This window comes from Sparus aurata, chromosome 4 (assembly GCF_900880675.1).
Source record: "Sparus aurata chromosome 4, fSpaAur1.1, whole genome shotgun sequence".
Classification (NCBI taxonomy): Eukaryota; Metazoa; Chordata; class Actinopteri; order Spariformes; family Sparidae; genus Sparus; species Sparus aurata.
In genome coordinates this window covers 7,315,403-7,334,251 of record NC_044190.1, presented here as the reverse complement: position 1 = coordinate 7,334,251, position 18,849 = coordinate 7,315,403, and the positions used below count along the sequence as shown (strand labels likewise).

Here is an 18,849-nt window from a genome sequence, read left to right as displayed (position 1 = left end):
TGCTCCTTTAGAGAAACCACATATGAATACTGGAGGTTTGCAGTAATACTGCAGTGTGAACAATATGAATTGCTGAGGTCCTTTGCAAGTAAATATGTAAAAATACATTTAAAAATGTTGAATAAAACTAAAAGGCTGCAGCTGTTTCCTCTGTAAAACTAATGATAAGAAAAGAAAATTATAATAAAAGTTATAAACTAGTTATACAGCAGGGTGTAACTCAAAGTGTCGTTACGATAGAGTGAAGAAACAAGATAAAAATGAATAAAAAGAGTCAGTGCAAATAATATGTAATAAAACAAAGCAAGTGAGGAAGCAAACAACAAGGACAGACAGTAAAAGATGTCTGCAGATACGTTAATTAAAGAAATAAAACAAAGGAAGGAGTGAGAACAATAAATATGTAAAAGAATATATTTTGAATAAATGAGTTTTCCATCCTCATATAAATGTTCACAGAGCGTTAATCTTTTGCAGCCTTCAGTTTGGAGTCCTGTAGTTCTGGTCGGTAGTTAAAAAAAACCCCCAACAGCCAGTGTGATGTCTTCACACATCTCATTCTGTCATCCCAAAACACAGAATATTCAGTGTTTGATCAGAGAAGACATAGAAAAGCCAGAACTTAAAACATGTTCGCCATATTTTCCTGAAACACTGAGTTAAAACATTCGTGTGGAACTTCAATTAAACAGGAAAAAAACCAGATCAGACGTTTAAGAAAAATGCTTTTATTATTATTTTTTTTTACACCTTTAAAAAGCAAAGTTTTAAAGCACGAAGCATTACTCTGTATATAAACACATTTCTTCCTTTGACTAAAAAAACGGTAGCATTTGCACTTTGTGCTTTGATTGCAAAGTCTGTACAACCGCTCTGGGTCTCCTGTGGTGTCACAACCCCAGTAAACATTTTATTGCATAAATCACATATGACCTCAGCGGTCATCTGCTGAAGTCTTTAATAGAGAGTGGAAAAATAGAAAAAAATAAAGAAACAGCACTACTATGAGGAGAAAAGAAGCTGTCAAACCTGTAACACAGTGAACAATAATAGCAGCTTCCTTAATGAAGGCGTTGCACATTGTCCTCAACAGAAACACAACAGAAACACAACAGAAATCATGTGACAACAAACGGCAGTTGTGCTTTCATCTAAAAAAAAAAAAAAAAACCATCTCCCTCCTCCAACAAATGATGCAAACACACACTCAAAGAAAACAACAGTAAAAAGAAAGAAAACTTTGAGGAGAATCTGCAGCTATTTGCCTTTAAAACAGCAGCTGACTAAATGCTAATCTCTAGTTGCACACATCCCCATCACGATAAGCACGTTTTACATCTCCTTATTCCTGCTATCATCTATCCAACCTACATTTGAAAAACTAGCATTTCTCAGAAGGCAGTGTCTCTCTGTGACGCCTCCGAGGAGACTCCACGTCATTAAATGCTGAATGGAAAAATCGGTTTGCACACAAAAATATACAAATTCAAAAATTCATGACTTTGGTATAAACAAAATGGACACAGTCAGTCTCTCTCTCTCACACACACACACACACACACACACACACAACTTCCATTCCTGAATGTTCCCTTTAGACCACAGACCGGAGCTCCACATGTCCCGTCAGGTTCGGTTATGCGGAGGTTCATGGGGAGAAAATGCCACCAGGAAGTGAACAAAGCAAAGAATCAGCACGCATCCAAAACACTGCGATTATCAAACAGAAAAGTGCACTCACAGCTCCTCTCTAAACTGAAAACAACCTCAGGATTAACGTCTGAATTGGAGGACTAGGGCCCGCTGTTTAGAAAAGTCTTAAAGGTCCAATTTGTAAGAAAAGGTTTTTTTTCAACTTGTTAAATACTGATGTTTGGGGCGGGACCGTCTCGACCCAACATCACAAAGAGTCAGTGTTTGCTATTTCTTACGAACAGGACAGGACCTTCACTGATATGAGAAAAAAATCTGATTATTCAACTTCATCATGAAACAGGGTTGCTTTAAGAACAAATGCTCTATGTTAAGATTAAACGGGCTCTATGTGACAATATTTAGTTATCTATATGTATTAATCAACCCAAATGTGAGCAGAGTGTAACGTTCAGATTGTTGTTCCAGTACAACACAGACGGTCAACTGGGTCGACTGGATTACACGCGCATGTTTGAGCGTTTCCTGTAACTGTATAGAAACGTATATGAGCACTAAAGCACAACATTAACTGTGTGTTCATGTTCTGTTGAAAATTCACATGAACGCTCGGAGCAATAAAATGCCAAACAATCTTCTTTTGACTGCAAGTGGAACACACCGGAATCGGAAGAATGGATTCCCAACTCCGGAAATGAAGACTCAGTCAAAATAATGCGATGAGGGCCTTAATGCGCCCTGCTGCACCGGCAGAGCTGCTCAGGAACGGTCTGAGGAACGTGGGAAAGAGCCCGGGGCTCTGCTGGAACAACTCTGATCATGGAGGCCCCGCCTCACATCACACAGGACTCAGAGACGTACGACATCACAGGCAAACCCTCGAGGTGTCGTGTCCACGCCTTGATCAGCGAGAGCCAAGTGTGATCCATGATCGAGCCTCCGTGGATCAGACTTGTCTGAGGAAGCTTGATCAGACTCAGATCTGAGGAATTTGGAAGCTAGATCGGAGCCTTGAGCTGCTTGTCACCGTCCTCGGGTCATTCCTGAGCAGCTTGTGCGGTGTGGGCTGTTTCATGTCAAAGAGCCTGGTGTCAGTGGTTTTATTGTTGTGGTGTTAATACGGTGTTGTACAGCTGCTGTTTCTCCTCATGATATCAAAACTTCATTATCTAAATATTTAACTTTTTCCTCTAAATCTCAGCTGACTGTGTTGCCCTAATTTCTCACATGGTTCTCTATGCCAAAAGTCGAGTTACAGTCTAAGCTGTACTTTAAGGCCTATTTCTTCTCTGTTACATCACAATGAATCACCTGCTGCTTTGATCTAGTTTGTAAAAGCTCACAGTTTTGAAAGCCGACCGTCTGGGAGAACGTTCTCATCCCACCAGTTTTATGAAAATGACCAAAGGAGAAATTCACCATCAACACTTTGAGAAGAACAAACCCGCCTGATTCTCCTGCGTCCCATTAAAAATCTTTAAAAGTAGATCAATAAAAGCCTCATTAATGCTGAACGGCTCCACTTTGTTTTCTCTGTGAGCGCGGTGCCGGTGTGTGCTGACTCATCCCCGACTCGCGACTGTACGGTGCGCAGGCTCTCCAGCCTATTAGCCGGGTGAATTGTGAGTGTCTTGGCGAGCCGGTTTCTCCTCGTACAGCGGTCAACAGGGCAGCGCCGAGATTAAAAACGCTGAGTTCATGCACCCACGGCAGCAGAGAGGCACAATGAGAGCCTGCTGGGACCGACAGCCTCTTTATGTTTGTCAAGAATTTACCTCGACCTTCAGCACTCCTGCCATCGTCTATTTGAATGTTATAAATTGACATGTTAGTGAGGCGCAGCTGTGCCCACACGTCTAGCTACCTACACACACACACATACGTCTACACCAACCACACACATAGCCTGCAATTATCATGCAGAGGAGTTATGGAAGGAGAGCTGTTCAGGTGAGTTTCGAAGTAAAGATAAAGATAGATACACACAAGATATTAAAAAGGTCAAAAGGGGCATGAGGATGAATAAAAACGCAGCTAAAACTAATGGCGCCGCTCGAATCAAGGGGACATAAAGTCATGTAAAGATTGTAAAAAAGATTTTTTACAAGGGAAAGTCCCGGGATTCATCCGAGAGCTAGTTTGAAATCATTTTCGGTGAGTCCTGCATACATTTATTACAACATGAATGTATGGAGATCATTTTCATTTCGATGAATCAATTAGTTTATTTAGTTTGGTTTATAATTGGTTTCAAATGTCCTCAGGTGTCACGATATCCAGTTTACTGTCTGAGAGGAGAAAAGAAAACCAGAACACATTCACATTTAAGAAGCTGGAATCAGAGAATTTAGACTTTTTTTTTTTGAAAAGGACTCAAACCAATTCCAAAATGGTTGGCAGTGAATCGATTATTAGATTAGTTGATGCAGGACAAGGAAGCTTAGAATGACACTGCTGGGAGTGTTTAAACTGATATACCTGAAGCTTTAGAGGAGAGGAGTTTTACATTTCTATTCATCTTCTGAATAAACGCAAAGGATCTCCGTCTGTCCTTCTTTCTGTGCTTTAGTTATCTTGAGAGCCTTTCACCCTGATGTCCATCAGACAGTCCAGGTTTACTGCTGAGGAAGTTCTGTGCTGAATTTGGTTCAATTTGGACAACTGGCAGAGTTTCATTTCCATGACAACAGGGCCAACCACTCGAAGGTCTTTAAGTAATGACACACTTATGTTGAGTAGCGGTCAGAGAAGCATCTCTTCCTCTCTGTGATTTCGTCTGAATAGTTGAAGTTACCCGTGTTAACTTCAGGAAGACAACATGACTGATGTAATCCACATCCCAACTCTTGATCAGTGAAACCGTCGGCTCATTTCTCGGCTGTAGGATCTCTGACACGGGAAAACTTTTTCTTTACAAACTGGGCTGAAACCCTGGTGATGCAGAACTAACCGTGCGTAGCTGTGTTCTGTAATGGCGCATGAATTATTTAGTTTCTTTGCGACCGACTGTCAGACTTTAGTGGCTTTTGGTTACAGCTGAGAGTGGTAGCACAAAGTTTGTCATCCTTAAACATCTCATAAAAGGAGCTTCAGCACTGGCAGCTTATTAGGTTGAATTATTAATCAGGGTGTTTTTTTTTAAAGATGGCTGCAGGCCTGATGGGTTTATCTGAGGGGATGTGGCAGCGTGCTACCTGCAGTCTCCGGTCTCCGGTGTGAGTCACATGACAGAGCTCTGACCAGGTGTGATATAAACAAGAGCTCAGCTGAACACTCATGAGGAGACTCTCTGGTTTAAACATCTGAAATCAAATATAGTGGTGTGAAGTGTTTATCCCTCAGAGCAGCTCGCCAGAAACTTAATCCCAAATTAAAGAATAAATATCTAAAGGAGTTAAGCTCACTAAAGACATAACAACATAATCCTCCCCAAAATAATTTGTGACTATCTAACTGTGTTTCAGGCGAAACATCTTCAGAGAGAACTGGAAGATGACAGTTTGGAAGCATTAAGCATTTTTATAAAAAGGATGACAGCCAAATTAATTCACCTCACCTACCAGTTTAAATATGGTAAACCTATGATTTCAAACTTTCTGAGGGTTACGGATTAAAAACTTTGCAGTGGAGAAATCAAACCCAGAATGTGTTTTATGATGATGAGATATATTTTTGGCAACATTCTCCTAAAAATAATTTATAATGTATTCTGTTTATTTGTCTCAATAAACTTTGCAAATCTGAAAAAAAAAAAAATGGTGAAAAACTGGAAGAAAACTTGTGGTGGTTGCAACAAAGAGAGTTGGAAAGACAGTTTTAACAATTCAGTTCGCTTACATCATATATTCTTACTTTAACCAACACACACACACACACACACACACACACACACACACACACACACACACTGTGAAACTAGGTCTGTGCATAATTACAAACACTCGCTCAAGGAAAAAAACAAGGGAAGAGAGCTACAGTCATTGTTGCAGAAAATATAAACCTGCAACAGAAACGTTAAGTGTTGACAGCTGCAGCTGATTAAACTCACCTTTAGATTATGAACCTCAACCAAAACTGTGATGCACACACACACACACACAATGTGAGGAAGCACTCGTCTCACATGCACTCATCCATCACACAAAGTATATTCAACCCTTCAATCATCATCTCGGCTGTATCTATATGTGGGTTACTGTCTAGTTGTGCTTGGCACGAATCCCTTTTAAGTAGTTTTTCCAGCGTTTGACCACATCCTTGAAGACGGGAGAGTTGTCTATGGATGCCACCAGCTGTAACTGGTTAATGTGCGTGGTGTGATAGTCCCAGCGGGCCAGGTTGGGCGCCGTGCCCAACATGAAGTGACGCAGGTCATAAATGCTCCCAGACCCCGTGTCAAAGAGCGGCAGCATGGCCTTCAGCGACTCCATGCCGCGGCTGAACAGCTGCCCGGCCTCCCTGCCAAGCTTCTCTCCGGCGGTCTCAGTCAAGTCAAAGAGTCCCAGCAGGGAGTAGATGAAGCCGTTGAGGACAAAGGAGCTGGGTGTGGTGGGGTACTCCTCATACCAGTCGTATTTGTTCATGAACACAGCTTTGACCCCGTGCTGCGCTGAAGGCACCTTGTAGGGTCCGACTGCCTTGAGGGCAGCGTTGAGGTAAGCCTGGTCCTTGGTGAGGAGGTAGGCTCTCACCAGGGTGGACATGGCCTGGCCCTGAGCCATGGCCGAGTACCAGCCGGGCTCCAGAGGCCGGAAGCCTTCCCCCAGTTTACGGGTGACCATGATGGGCCAGCCGCCTCGGTCGTCCTGGTTGCGGAGCAGCCAGTCGCTGGCGGCGAAGAAGGCGGCCATGTGGGCTGTGGTGGAGATGGTGACATTGTCAACAAAGCCACGCCCATGTAGGACAAGTCGCACCACCCGTCTGGGCATGATCTGAGGAGGACATCAGACGCAGTGGCAGACAAAACAATCAGTGGTGGAATTAAATGATCATCTCTACATGTAGAGTGTCGGAGTTCCCATAATAAAATATATCCCAACATAAATTAACAAAACTCTACATCTGTATTTAATTTACATACATAAAACTCTGCTGAATATAATGCTGCACAAGTCATTAAGTAGTTAGTTAGGTGCCTCAGATGTCCGACATAAACTGACCTTCGTGGCCTTCACAGCCTTGGTGTTGGAAAGCCCGACGCCCTTCCTGAGGTCGGTGAGCAGATCTCTGGTCAGGGTGCTCCAGGCAGTCCGTGAGCCGATACCGTAGGTGATGTCACGGTCTTTGAAGGCGATGAGCTGCGTGCTGGTCACGTAGTGGATGGTGAAGGGCGGGCCCTTCTCCGTGGTTTCCAGGACAACAGACACGCTGCCGTTGGAGACGAACTTGAGGTCCAAGCTGAGGATGAAGTCTTTGGAGTTACCCAGCTGGAGGGACACGCCTTCTGAGGACTCTGTGGCAGGGTGAGGAGGGTGAGGAGGGGGGGTGCAGCAGATAAACAAGGGGAGTGTTAAAAATGTTAAAAATGACCTGCAGCAGAAATTTAACTATTGTGTTTTTTTCAAATGCAACTGATGAGAAAAAAACAACAACCCTCATTTGACTGATTTTAAGAAGTTCTGATGACAACGGACTATTTTTAGCCGACTGACTGGAAGCCTTTTTTTAGCCGCACACACCCTCCTCTGATGCCTCCTGCTATGATAGCTCATCTTGGTCCTCCTTTCCTCAGATTCACTTGATAGTCACATATTCAAAAGATCAATAACAGTCTGATAACTTCAGAGAACCCTGCATAACCAAGGATCCTGTATTTTTATTATCTGTGCGCGCGCACACACACACACACACACACACACACACACACACACACACACACACACACACACACACACGCCTCATGGGATGTATAGTACAGATGTGTCACTGCACACTGAGCTTAATTAGGAAGAGGTCAGCAGGGAGGAAAGAACAGAGCAGCGGGAAGATGTAAGAAGAAGTAAAAGAGGAAGTGAAGAACAGAGCAGCAACTTCCCTACAGACTGAAAAACGGGCGATACGGACCCAAAATCATATTTTAGCACTTTAAGGCTGCAAGGCAATACACAACATACATCTGTATGTGTGTCCTGTGCTTGTGACACCTCAATTGTGATCAAAATAAAATATAAAGACAGGGTTTCTTCTCTGTTTATACAGCTGCAAAACACATAAATGTCAAATTCTATAAATATAATTGGTTAACTTTTTCTGCTCATAGCACCAAAGATTCAGAGGCAGGAAGTTGGGCAGCACGAGCCACAGCATGGTAGTGAGTGTTAAGGTATCAGGTGGGTTCACTGTCAATTAAGACCTCTCACATTTTGTGTTGAAGGAAGTCTAAAAAGTAATTTTCAAAAGCCTTTCTAATTCATAAATTACAGTGTTAGTACAGAATATTTTTACTCTTTTATCATTATTTATGCGCATAGGAGGAGCAGTATCGTCACCAGGCTTAGGCCGATATTAGATATTCATATTTTTGTGTTATTGTTATGTACGAACATCAAACACACATTTTTAGTGACGAGATGTGTGTAGTTTGAAATAACATGGTGTAAAAATACAGCAAAATTAAATCTAAGCATGTGAAGTTTCTCTCGAAGTCACTGAATCAAACTCTGTAATTGGTTCCATTTGCGTCCCCACATCACTTCCATAAAAGCTCACCAAAGACATGAACTCAGCTGATGTTCAGTTTCCACACCGCCACCGCACCTCTTACATTATATCAACTCTTTTCCAGGCACTTCAGCTGCTGCGCTGAATTCATTTCAACCCCCTCAAGCACAAAGAGATTCTGGGATGATCTCTCCTTTGGCCTCGTTACGTGGTCTGCGCAGCACCTTTTTCTCATCAAGGTTCCCCGAAGGATGAAGAGAGGAAAGAGCGGAGGAGTCAAGAAAAAAGGGGGGTAATGGAATCATGGCTCCCTTTTAAGCAGCCCGAGATCGCAGAGAGTGAAAATGAGCCAATAGCGAGAAGACAAGTGAGAAACAGAGACAGCGAGATCTCACATGTCATGAGAAAGCCGAGGCAGACGAGGCTGACGGAGACACAAAGGCAGTCGATCAGGAGGAGAATGAAGGAGAGAGCCAGTCTGGCAGGGGCCTCTGGATGACTACGGCTCTTTAATGCACTCATAAATCCATTACTTAAGGCAATGCAGAGAGTAAGTGGATTTGTACTCTGGCCCCGTGATTACTCTGGCATCAATAAAGGATGGGCAGGGAATATAGACGAGATTCCACCTCCTCCGCTCTGCTTTGCTCTCTGGCTGTTTAGCAATAAGGCAGCAGACAGAGATGACATGCAGCAAGAAATGTGCTAGACTGAAACCAGGCTCGTATACACATGTGGGTACGTCAGACGAACACTTGGAAACACATGTACAGTGTGTAATGTGCATGTGCGGATACAAAAGGCCCGTGTAACGGTCGATGCTCATGAGATTATTCATCCACAGCCTCCAGTGACTTCATCAGTGTGACCACACAAACACAGAGCACCAATAGAAACCAGCCACCCTCTCGGGAAGCGTTAATGTTTTTAAGGCTGCAAGCAACTGTTATTTTCATTATTGATGAATCTGCCAATTACTTTCTTTATTAATCTTTAATTGTGAAATGGTGGAAAACTGTGAAAAACCACATCACAATTTCCCGGTGCTCGGTGTGGCTAATTCAAATTCTTTGTTTTATACGCTCATAGATTCAATTTACAATCTGACATCTAAATACACCAATACAGCACATTTGACAGGCTGAAGCCGTCAAATCAGAGCATTACTGCCTCAAATATGACTGACAGCTAATCAAATAAGTTGCTGGTTGATGTTCTGTTGAATATCAACCGGCAAATGAAATGAAGGACTCACATAAATTTCCCCTCAAATAAGAAGAACAGCTCAGAACTCAGGGCTGATGATGAGGAACTACGATCACAATCATGTAACAGATATCTAATTCTGGCTCGCATGTAAACTGTAGTACTGCATTTTAGGTTGAAACTGTGTGGGGATCAAAGCGATAAAATGCAGAACAACTACTTTCTGGCATCCATGTTGCTCCCACGTTCTGATTTGATGCACATGAACACAACAATGTTGGAAGAACGGCTTCCAGCCTCGGAAGGTGAAAACGTCTGAGGAGCATGTGAACGCATCATTATTGACTCATTATTTCAGCTCTGCATGTTTTATTGCTTCACTTCATTGAATCAAAGAAGATTTCATGTGTTTTTTGCTTCTACTAAACTAAGACCTTTTAAATACAAAATACACGTTTGCACAAGTATTAAGCCTCTCATAGATTTAGCTCCTTTTGCAGCATTTACAGGATTTGTACAGGATTACAAAACTGTTGGAGCCCTGTCAGTTGTGTTATCATGAGTGAACAAACCTTTATCAGGTCCAGTCACAAATTCTCAATCTGGATTGATATCTGGACTCTGACATGGGCAGAAGAGATCTGTTTTCACATTGACATTAAAGAGACAATCCTCAACATTTTCAGGAACACAAACCCTGTTTTGATATTAATGGTCAATATTTTCCCACAATGCTCATTCATTGTATTTACATCCAGTTTGTATTAGAAGCCGTGGAATCTGTGACTCCTGTGCTGGATTCAGATTGCTGAATTTGACATCAGCCTCAATGTTTTTCGTTCAGAGCTTTATTAATTCCCTGTTAATGCAAATGTAACATTTCCTAAAACCATCCACCCTGTGAATTATGATTTCTGATGCAAATACTGGACAGATAATATTGCTTGCTGTCTGGTTAAATGGACAAACAGAGCCCAAAGCTTCTGGAGGAAAACACCTGGAGTTGATGGGAGCACAGAGTTAAGTTTTCTAAACTTCAGGGATTAAAAAGTGGACCTGTCTTCACTGTCACTCAACCTGTCTGCATGAAAGAGCCGCGGAGGTGTTGAAATTCACTGTAATACACTGTAATTCTTTATTTGCCTGCATGACATGTACTCTACAGCATGAATGTACAGATAAGAGATGGGAAAGAAATGACACTAGAGGATAACGGACAGAAACAGTATCTGATGATTGCCTCTGAAAGATCATCATTTTTAATTCAAAAGTGACGATATACTACTTGATCCTTTTCTGGTCTTCCCTTTAAAAGAGCATCTTAAATGGTCTATTCTTCTGAAACTCTACTTGGCTGCCAGACACGCATCTTGCTTCCAGGAGCTATTGAGAGGCTCCATGATCCACAACTGCTGTAAAAAAAAAAAAAAAAAAAAAAAAAAAAAAATTGCTCCATTGGTTTGAACAGAGATGACGTGACTCTCTCTGGTCAAGGACTCTGGGCGGAGTCAGGAACTGTCAAGATGGCAGCGTCCGGTACCGCCCACTTTGAGCTTCCTTTTGACTCTTCCGAAACCTGTGGGTGATGCACGATGGCTCTGTCTTAAGAATGAGTGTTTATCAGTCTCAGAAGAGTCGCTTTAACTCCACTGTGACTCAACATTTCAAAGTCAGTAAAACAGCAAAACTTTCAAGGTTAGTGAACACTTCTTCTAACAGGCTCTGTCACTAGCTGGTGACAGTTGCTCCACAGCATCTCACTACTCAGATCGCCTTGCTAATTCTGGCAGGATTTGGTTTATGCAAATTGCATTTCTGAACCATCAACTGACCACGAGGGGATTCAGAAAATAAAGGGTCTCGGCGGCGGACAGTGTTTGAGCAAGAATGTGCAGATGGTAGACGGTAGGTTATTATCAAGGGACAGACGATTGATCCACTTGTCAGAGCATTTGAGAGGCTGTTCAACACCGGTGCCCTAGATACAGTTAGGAGGGAAAAAAAAAGGTCCAAACAGAACGAGGGGAGTAGGAGGAGGAAGTGGAGGAAGGAAAAGACAGAAAGAGAAAGTGACAGCCGGGGAAGAAAACAAGAAAAGTTTGGACGAGGGAGCAGAATAAGGCGTTAAAATGGATCGAGATAATATGATTGCAACGTTTAGGTGGGCAGAAGGGTGATAAGTGGGTGGAAATGGGTAAATAGAGGTGGAAGACTGACTGAAATCTGGGGATAGACGAGGAAGATTAATGGAGAATGAAGACCGCCGAGGGATGGCTGAAGAGTGATGATGAAAACATGATGATGTCGAGGAAAGAGAGAATGATAATGGCGGGCTAAAGCTGTGAGGCGAGGTGAGCGGGGTCTAGAGGGGGGAAGAGAGAGAGAGGCGGTGAAATGAAAAGAAATTGTTGATGATGAGAGCTTGAAAGCGGAGGAATTAGGCGGAGGTGAGAATTACAGTTGAGGCAGCAGCTCGACAGAGGACAGAGGAAGAGAGAGTGAGTCTCCTGAAGATATCAGCAGGAGGTCAGAGTCGGGAGAATAAAAGACGGCTCACAGTCGGCGCTCGGTGAAACATTCTGACTTCTCCAAAAATAACTCCTGACAACTATTTCATGGCCCGGTCATTTTACAGCTGTAAAACTATGCAAGGATTTCAATCCCTATTAAGATAAAGAGTCACATCTTAGTTTGAGTTGAAATATGTAGACGACTCAATGTCTTTTTTAAATATATATTTGAAGCTTCTATTTATGTTTACGAATAAAACTTTGAATGTCTGTCATCATGTTTTATGACGCCATCACCTTAAACAGAAAACTACAACTGAACAAAAGCATCAACTTGAATAAAGTGATTGATCAGATTAAATGCATGAAGGCTACACAGTTTGATCGTTTGTTTTATTCTGTAACAACATACGTAATACATGATAATAGTGTTCGAGCTGAGACAGATTCTTTTGTAATTGTAGTCATATAAATGTAATTTATGGAACTGTTACCGCAGGTTCAGCGTCTCTTTGTGTGCGGCAAGCAGGAGGGCCAACAGAAACATCTTTTTTCAATAGTTTAACTGAAGTCTGCACAGTGAATTAAATCTCACAATGACTTGGCTCTCTGCAAAGTGCAAGATTTAACACAAATGTGAAAAACAAGAAAAAGCCTCCCCTTTGTTCCATAGTATAAAAATACTACACAAACTGTGTAGCAATAATATCGTTGTTACTTGAGAAACAAAAGGTCCAAAGTGTGATCACTTTGGTTGGGAACATTGAAGTTAAAAAAAAGGATGATCCAAGGTACTCTTCTGATAAGACAAAGGTTATGGTTATTTCATGGTAAAACTCTTAAAAAGACCAGACAAAGTATGTTAACAAGAAGCTGAGTAACAACTCGTGTGTAGCAGCGATGCGGTTGCTTGTTGCCTCCAGGTTCAGTAGGTACTTTTCAGTTTAAGAAAAGTCTATTTCTAGGTAAACTCTCAGAGGTGATTCTGGAAGAGTTCAGATATTTATGAATGTATCCGTATGACATCAAGTCATTCAAGTCAAAACTTTAGCCGAGAGCTTATGAAAACAACCCTCATTAAAAGTTACACTCTGCAACTAGCGAGCTGCATGCTAGCTTGTCCGATACTGACCTGAGGCAATCATCCAGGTCGTTACTGTGAAGGAAAACTGGGCGCTCAATCTTTTATGAACAGCAACAATAAAAATACCTTTTTTACATCTTATCAAAAATATAAACGTTTTTGGATTGATGCACAAAACCTATGTTTATGTGTAGACCCTATGGCCAGAGTAAAGAATGTGAGCATGTTAGCCAGGGAGTAGCCGAGAGCTTGTTCTTCAATTAACATTAGTTGACAACAGTTGAGTAAAATGACCAGAGACAGTTGTCATTACGGCTGGTGACACCACCGCTCTCTAAATAAAACTTTAACTTGCTCTTGGAGCATTTCTGAATCGGACTCTATTATTCCCAGCACATACTGCATCCCTGAATACTCGTCTGTTTGTGGTATAATGAAAAGGACCATAGAAGTGGTGGTTCATTCTTTTCATATTTTCCCTCTTTATAGAACACATTTTAGATGCATAAGGGAGAAGGCTGCACAATAAACGACTACACAGTCCAGTCCGAGTGAGGCCGCAACCTCTCCTCAGTAACATATGAGCCTCTGATACAAAGAGAGCGAGCTGAATTAAATCAGATCCCTCCGAGTTGAAACGACGCGAAGTGGCCCCAAGGACAGTCGCCTTCAGTCAGAGAGCCAACATTTTCTCAAGGCCTATTAACTGTGCACAATTAAAAAGATAATACAGGACAATTTTATTCAATTTAAGTATTTTACTGCAGTACTCACATCTCACCAAATCCCTTTACAACAACATCAGCAAAAAGGGTTCAGCGACATTTCTGAAATGCTGACTCAGTGTCTCCCTCAGCAAACAAGTACAGATTTGTTTGATATAGAACTTCCGGTCATGGTGATGAAACAACAGAGCAATCCCTTCTCACTCATGATAAAGCTAATGATATCTGACTGATGACCTGATGACACTGTCATTAGCTCCACTGCAGCAGAGTTAGCTACTATCATCTCCACAGACAAGCTGCCTCACAGCTCTGATGCCAGGAGAACAAGAATAATTTCAATTTGTTCTTCATAATTTATACATTCCTATTGTCTCTTGCAGGTTTTAAAAGGTGGCATTACAGTAAATTGATGTAATTTTCTGAAATTACAGGACTGTTTCTACCCATTCTAATATCTGTCTTACATTTATTTACATTTTTGATCATTATTAGCCAAAAATGTCAATGTGTTAATATTTTGTGAAAATGCAAATACACATCCCTACAATATTGTCACTCTGTCAACAACAAAGTATTAAGTCATGATTTATGGTGATATTTTAGCATTTATTAACTGCTTCTGAGGAGATTTTAAAATATTGAGATATAAAGTGTGCCTAAAAATATCACATTTTCATTTTTAGATCACACTTCCTAATCTTTGCTGCCTCGTAAGACAAATAAAAAAAAGCATTGTTTATGCCGTGTTGCTGTGGTATCCTCCTGCATTCTTCACAGCAGAATTGTGTGAAATGCTTCTCAACAACCACAGAAAAAATGTTATCAGCAGAAACACTAGATGACCATAGTGACAATGGACAGATGGGGTCAGTCAAAGAATAGTAATACAGTCAGTAATGAGTTTATTCAATCATTTAGCCTGAATAGTCTACTGGATTTTCTTGGACCCAAAAATCGTGTTTCCTATGAACTTTTATGATTGAAATGTAATCTATAGACCTAGTGGATGAAATTCAGCTTGGTTGCTAAAAGTTGCGTGTTGGGCAATTTGAGTAATTAGCATCATTAGCTAATTAAGGGGAGACACTACAGGTGAAGAATAGGGACATCTTTTTTTAACTAATGTGTATCACCATGAAACTTCCCCAGTTGATTACTTACATTAAGACAATAATTTTTTGTATTATGAGTTTTCTGAAATTGTATGTTTAAATATGCAAATGATGCATTATCTAATTAAATATGCGCCAATTTGCATACATTTCCAGAACATAAATCTAAACATTGGATAAAGCCAGGATCAAAATTCCTGTTTCATTTTGTTGACATATTATAGCCAAAGGTTCTTATAGAGGGAATTTTGGATATTTCTATTTATCACTTAACAAAATACTGTTAACAGCCATAAAAAAAAATTTTCGCCCTGTTATTAGGATTAAGATGTTATATAAATCAGGCTATGAATGATATATGAACAAACCCCTCTGTTAAAGCCTTCAGAATATAGATAGGAATACAACTGGAAAGTTTGGTGTATATAAGTGCTACTGAAGTAGAGATTTTTGGCTCAGAGTATGAGAAAAAACTCATTTTGAGAAAACGGCCTGTGTCAAAAATAGGAAGGGCCAAAATCTGTGGTTTCTTACTGTGATTAGAAACAAGTCGAGGAGCAGAACTGACCAGCACAAAAAAAGCCCGCTGACCGCCTGAAGAGCAGGGCTCTGTGTGCAAGTTACTGAAGCAAGATTACTAGCAGAGCCGCTTTGCCACTCACGCTGACCAGCTGGGAGTGAATTTAACCTATACGCAAGTTCAAAGTGCAACGTTCCATATCCATTTTTTACCAGCAAAAATCCACTTCATCCCTGCACGCTGTGGAGAGCAGGTGTAAGCATAGCGTACTAAGCACGAAGGTCCATTTACAACTGCTTGTGCAAATTGGCAGCGTTGGAGTCCTTTGTTGGTATCATACATTTCCAGAGACAGGGAATTGCTTTAGTTTGGTCCTTTGGCTTGCCAGTTGCAAGATTCTGGTGATTTTGCCTTCTTTTTTGCAACTAGCCCCTAGTTTAGCTAGCAACTAATAGCATTCGCTAAAAATGTGTGCAGTGCTGGCACACAGCTGCACGAATCTATTAGCTATTGCTGATTGATGGGCTGAGGGTGGCTGGTTGGAAAACATATCGCCCAAACCTATTGTGCAATCAACATTTACTTCATAATTATACGTTTAATCAGGAAACCTGTCTATGGCCATTTTAGCAACGGATAAATGTTATCAGCAGAAACACTGAGTGAAGCTCGATGATTGTGGTGATGATGATGGGGGACAGCGAGGTTCAATCAAAGAATTGTGATGTATGTTTATAATGATTGTTTCAGTAACCCTCCAATCACAGCGGACCTCATCTATGTCACTCACCAACGTTACCTGCATTTTCATGATTCATATGATCAAGGAATATCTGATGATATTCTATATTTTTGTGGAACATATAAACGCATACCATGAAAAGACCAAAACCAACAATGAATGTATCCTCCACAGAGCCTGATATATCTCGCTCCTCTGTGCCATAGAGCTTTGTAGTTGTCCACAAAAAATTAAATCCCATGAACATGATGTGATCACTGAACTCTGTTGCTCTGCCAGAACAACAGAAAGGAAACAGTTAACTTCCTTTCATTAAAGCCCATATGTCACAAACAATGGCTTTGCAAAGAGCAATCTAAGCAGACAACAGCCTGGAGCTTTATTTTGTCCAACAAACAGAATTAAGGTTAATTGGCTCCAGCTGATAACATTTGGAGACAACAGTTATCTTTTTAGCCGCTGATCCTCGAACTCTGGATGAAAGGGGAGAAGCGGTGGAAATAATGTCAACTGGTATCATTTCTGTCCGCAGCGAACTTCACAAAAGCATCGACAGCTTAAATGTGAGAATGTCTGACTGAGTGAACAACATAGGATGAAATGTGTGATGTTGTGTCTGCTGGTTCTTAATCATCATAATTTTAAAGAGTCTGTCATTATGTGGTGGGTCCACTGTCAACCAGGACCGTCTGCCAGTATTCAGGCACTGCTGCTGTGACTCACTGCAGACTATCATCCTGTCCTGAGGGTGTAGTTGCATATCGAGCCTCCTGCAGCCACAGTTAACAGCAGATAAGCTCCTTGCCCCGAGGCCATCTGGGCTCATGGAAAGGCTTACATACCTGGAGCACTGAACTGACGCACGGAGGTAGCTCGGGACTTGTCGGGGACGCGGCTGAGACCGCAACCTTTCGGCACACTCCAGGGCGCCGAGCTGGCCCGGCTGTCTCTCTCCTCGGCGGTGTCGTAGACCTCAACGTGGGGCGGGCGCTCGGTCAGGTTTTTGCTGTAATGGCTCAGGCCGTACTGGGCGATCTGAATGGCGTAGAAGTAGCCCTGAGGGCCCCACTGAGTTGACAGAGGCACACCTGAGAGGATGAGGACAGCAATGTTGAGCAAATTTAGATAATGACCTCCTTATACTCAAGACATAATAACATTAATACTTTACTGCTATGTTTTCTTTATCCTATCGACATCCACACACTTATTTACTTCAAAGCATTATTAACATCCTCACAAGAATGACTTGAAAAAGCCGTCTACCTCGCTCATGGACAGTAATATATTCGTTTCCTGATATTTTCTGAATTTCCTCAGCGTGTCTCCAAGGCTGAAGGCAGGTTTGCACATTGTATTAACCACAAAAACGAGTTAAATCTGATCTGAATGAATACTATGTATTCCTAACTATATAACAACATGGAGATGATGCTATCAGCACTTATTCATCTTGTATTTTTACCCAAAGTCTTTAGGATTCATGATGACTTATTTAAGATCCTTTGATTATTTTCCACTAAAAAAAACATGTCCTATCTGTGATGCAATGAAAATATTTGTTGTCTAACAAAGTGCAAGGTTGAAGTGATTCAATTATGTTTTAATGCAATTTTAGTTTTAATTCTAAGGTTTTGAGAATATTTTGATAATTATCAGGGTATTATTATGAATTGAAATTATGTAGGACAGCAACTTCTTCCTATACCTACTTCAGTCTGCTTCAGGTTTGTATAACTTTGATATAGCTAAATTATCAAATAAAAAACAACTAAAGATAATAATGAGAAAGGGAAACATTGGGTTAGGAGCTAGGAAAGGGCAATTTTATAAAGTCTGGCTTTCTCAACCTCTTCCCTAAATGGTTTTAGTTTGTGTGGTTTGCTGCATTACATTCTTATTCTTCTGTGGTCGGTCATGCTTTTCCTTTTCTAGATGTTTCTATATCTTGCGCTACCGCGATCATCTTGATTATGTGAGGGTTTGTCTTTTCAACTCTTTGAGGTCTATTTAAAGCAAATTGTTCCTTTTAAGGTGACAGTTCACGTAGCAGCTTATTTTTGGCTTGAGAATAGACTGAATCTGTTAAGTGCAGTGCCACATTGAGTTCAAAACCACAGGCATATCAATTAAAATGCTCCAAAATGAATTATTGATCCAAAACACATACATTTTAAAACTTCCCAGAGACTGGATGAGACTAACTATGGCAATAAGAAAGGTTCATATCGGGGCCTGTTTTGTGAATGCAGACAGCAGCAACAGAACAGGAAAAGGTTAGAAAAAACCCACCAGCTCTGTTAATGACTGGACGGTGTGGTGAAATTCAAGCTTCGTCCTGCATTTCACTGCAGGCCAGCTTCCCTGTTCACGCAGCCAGAAATAGCTCAGCAGGAGAATCGCTCTGATTAACAGATAGTTCACTTAGAGACCTTTTGACAGAGAGATCACATGAGCAACCCAAACCCCATCCTTCTGAGGAGAACATAATATAGTCTGATTAGGACTGGGTGATAATATGCCTCCTCCTTTCAAACTAATCACTGCTGCATACATAGCTGATCACTTAAATTCTACTTTCCTCATTGATTTGGGCCGTTTCCTCACACGGTGGGATGTAATCTTGAACTATAG

The 18,849-nt window shown here is 41.3% G+C and overlaps 1 protein-coding gene across 3 annotated transcripts in view; it reads right to left on the bottom strand.

Annotated features, from left to right (window-relative positions):
* Positions 1-708: 708 nt before the first annotated feature.
* glceb (glucuronic acid epimerase b) overlaps positions 709-18,849 on the bottom strand; it is a 68,711-nt gene continuing 50,570 nt past the window's right edge. For all 3 annotated transcript variants that reach the window (XM_030414834.1, XM_030414832.1, XM_030414835.1), the window contains 3 exons: positions 17,058-17,303; positions 6,813-7,105; positions 709-6,584 (listed from right to left, as the gene is read on the bottom strand). In XM_030414834.1, the coding sequence (XP_030270694.1) occupies positions 5,853-6,584; positions 6,813-7,105; positions 17,058-17,303 (1,271 nt within the window). In that variant the 3' untranslated portion in view covers positions 709-5,852. The remainder of the gene's footprint in view (positions 6,585-6,812; positions 7,106-17,057; positions 17,304-18,849) is intronic.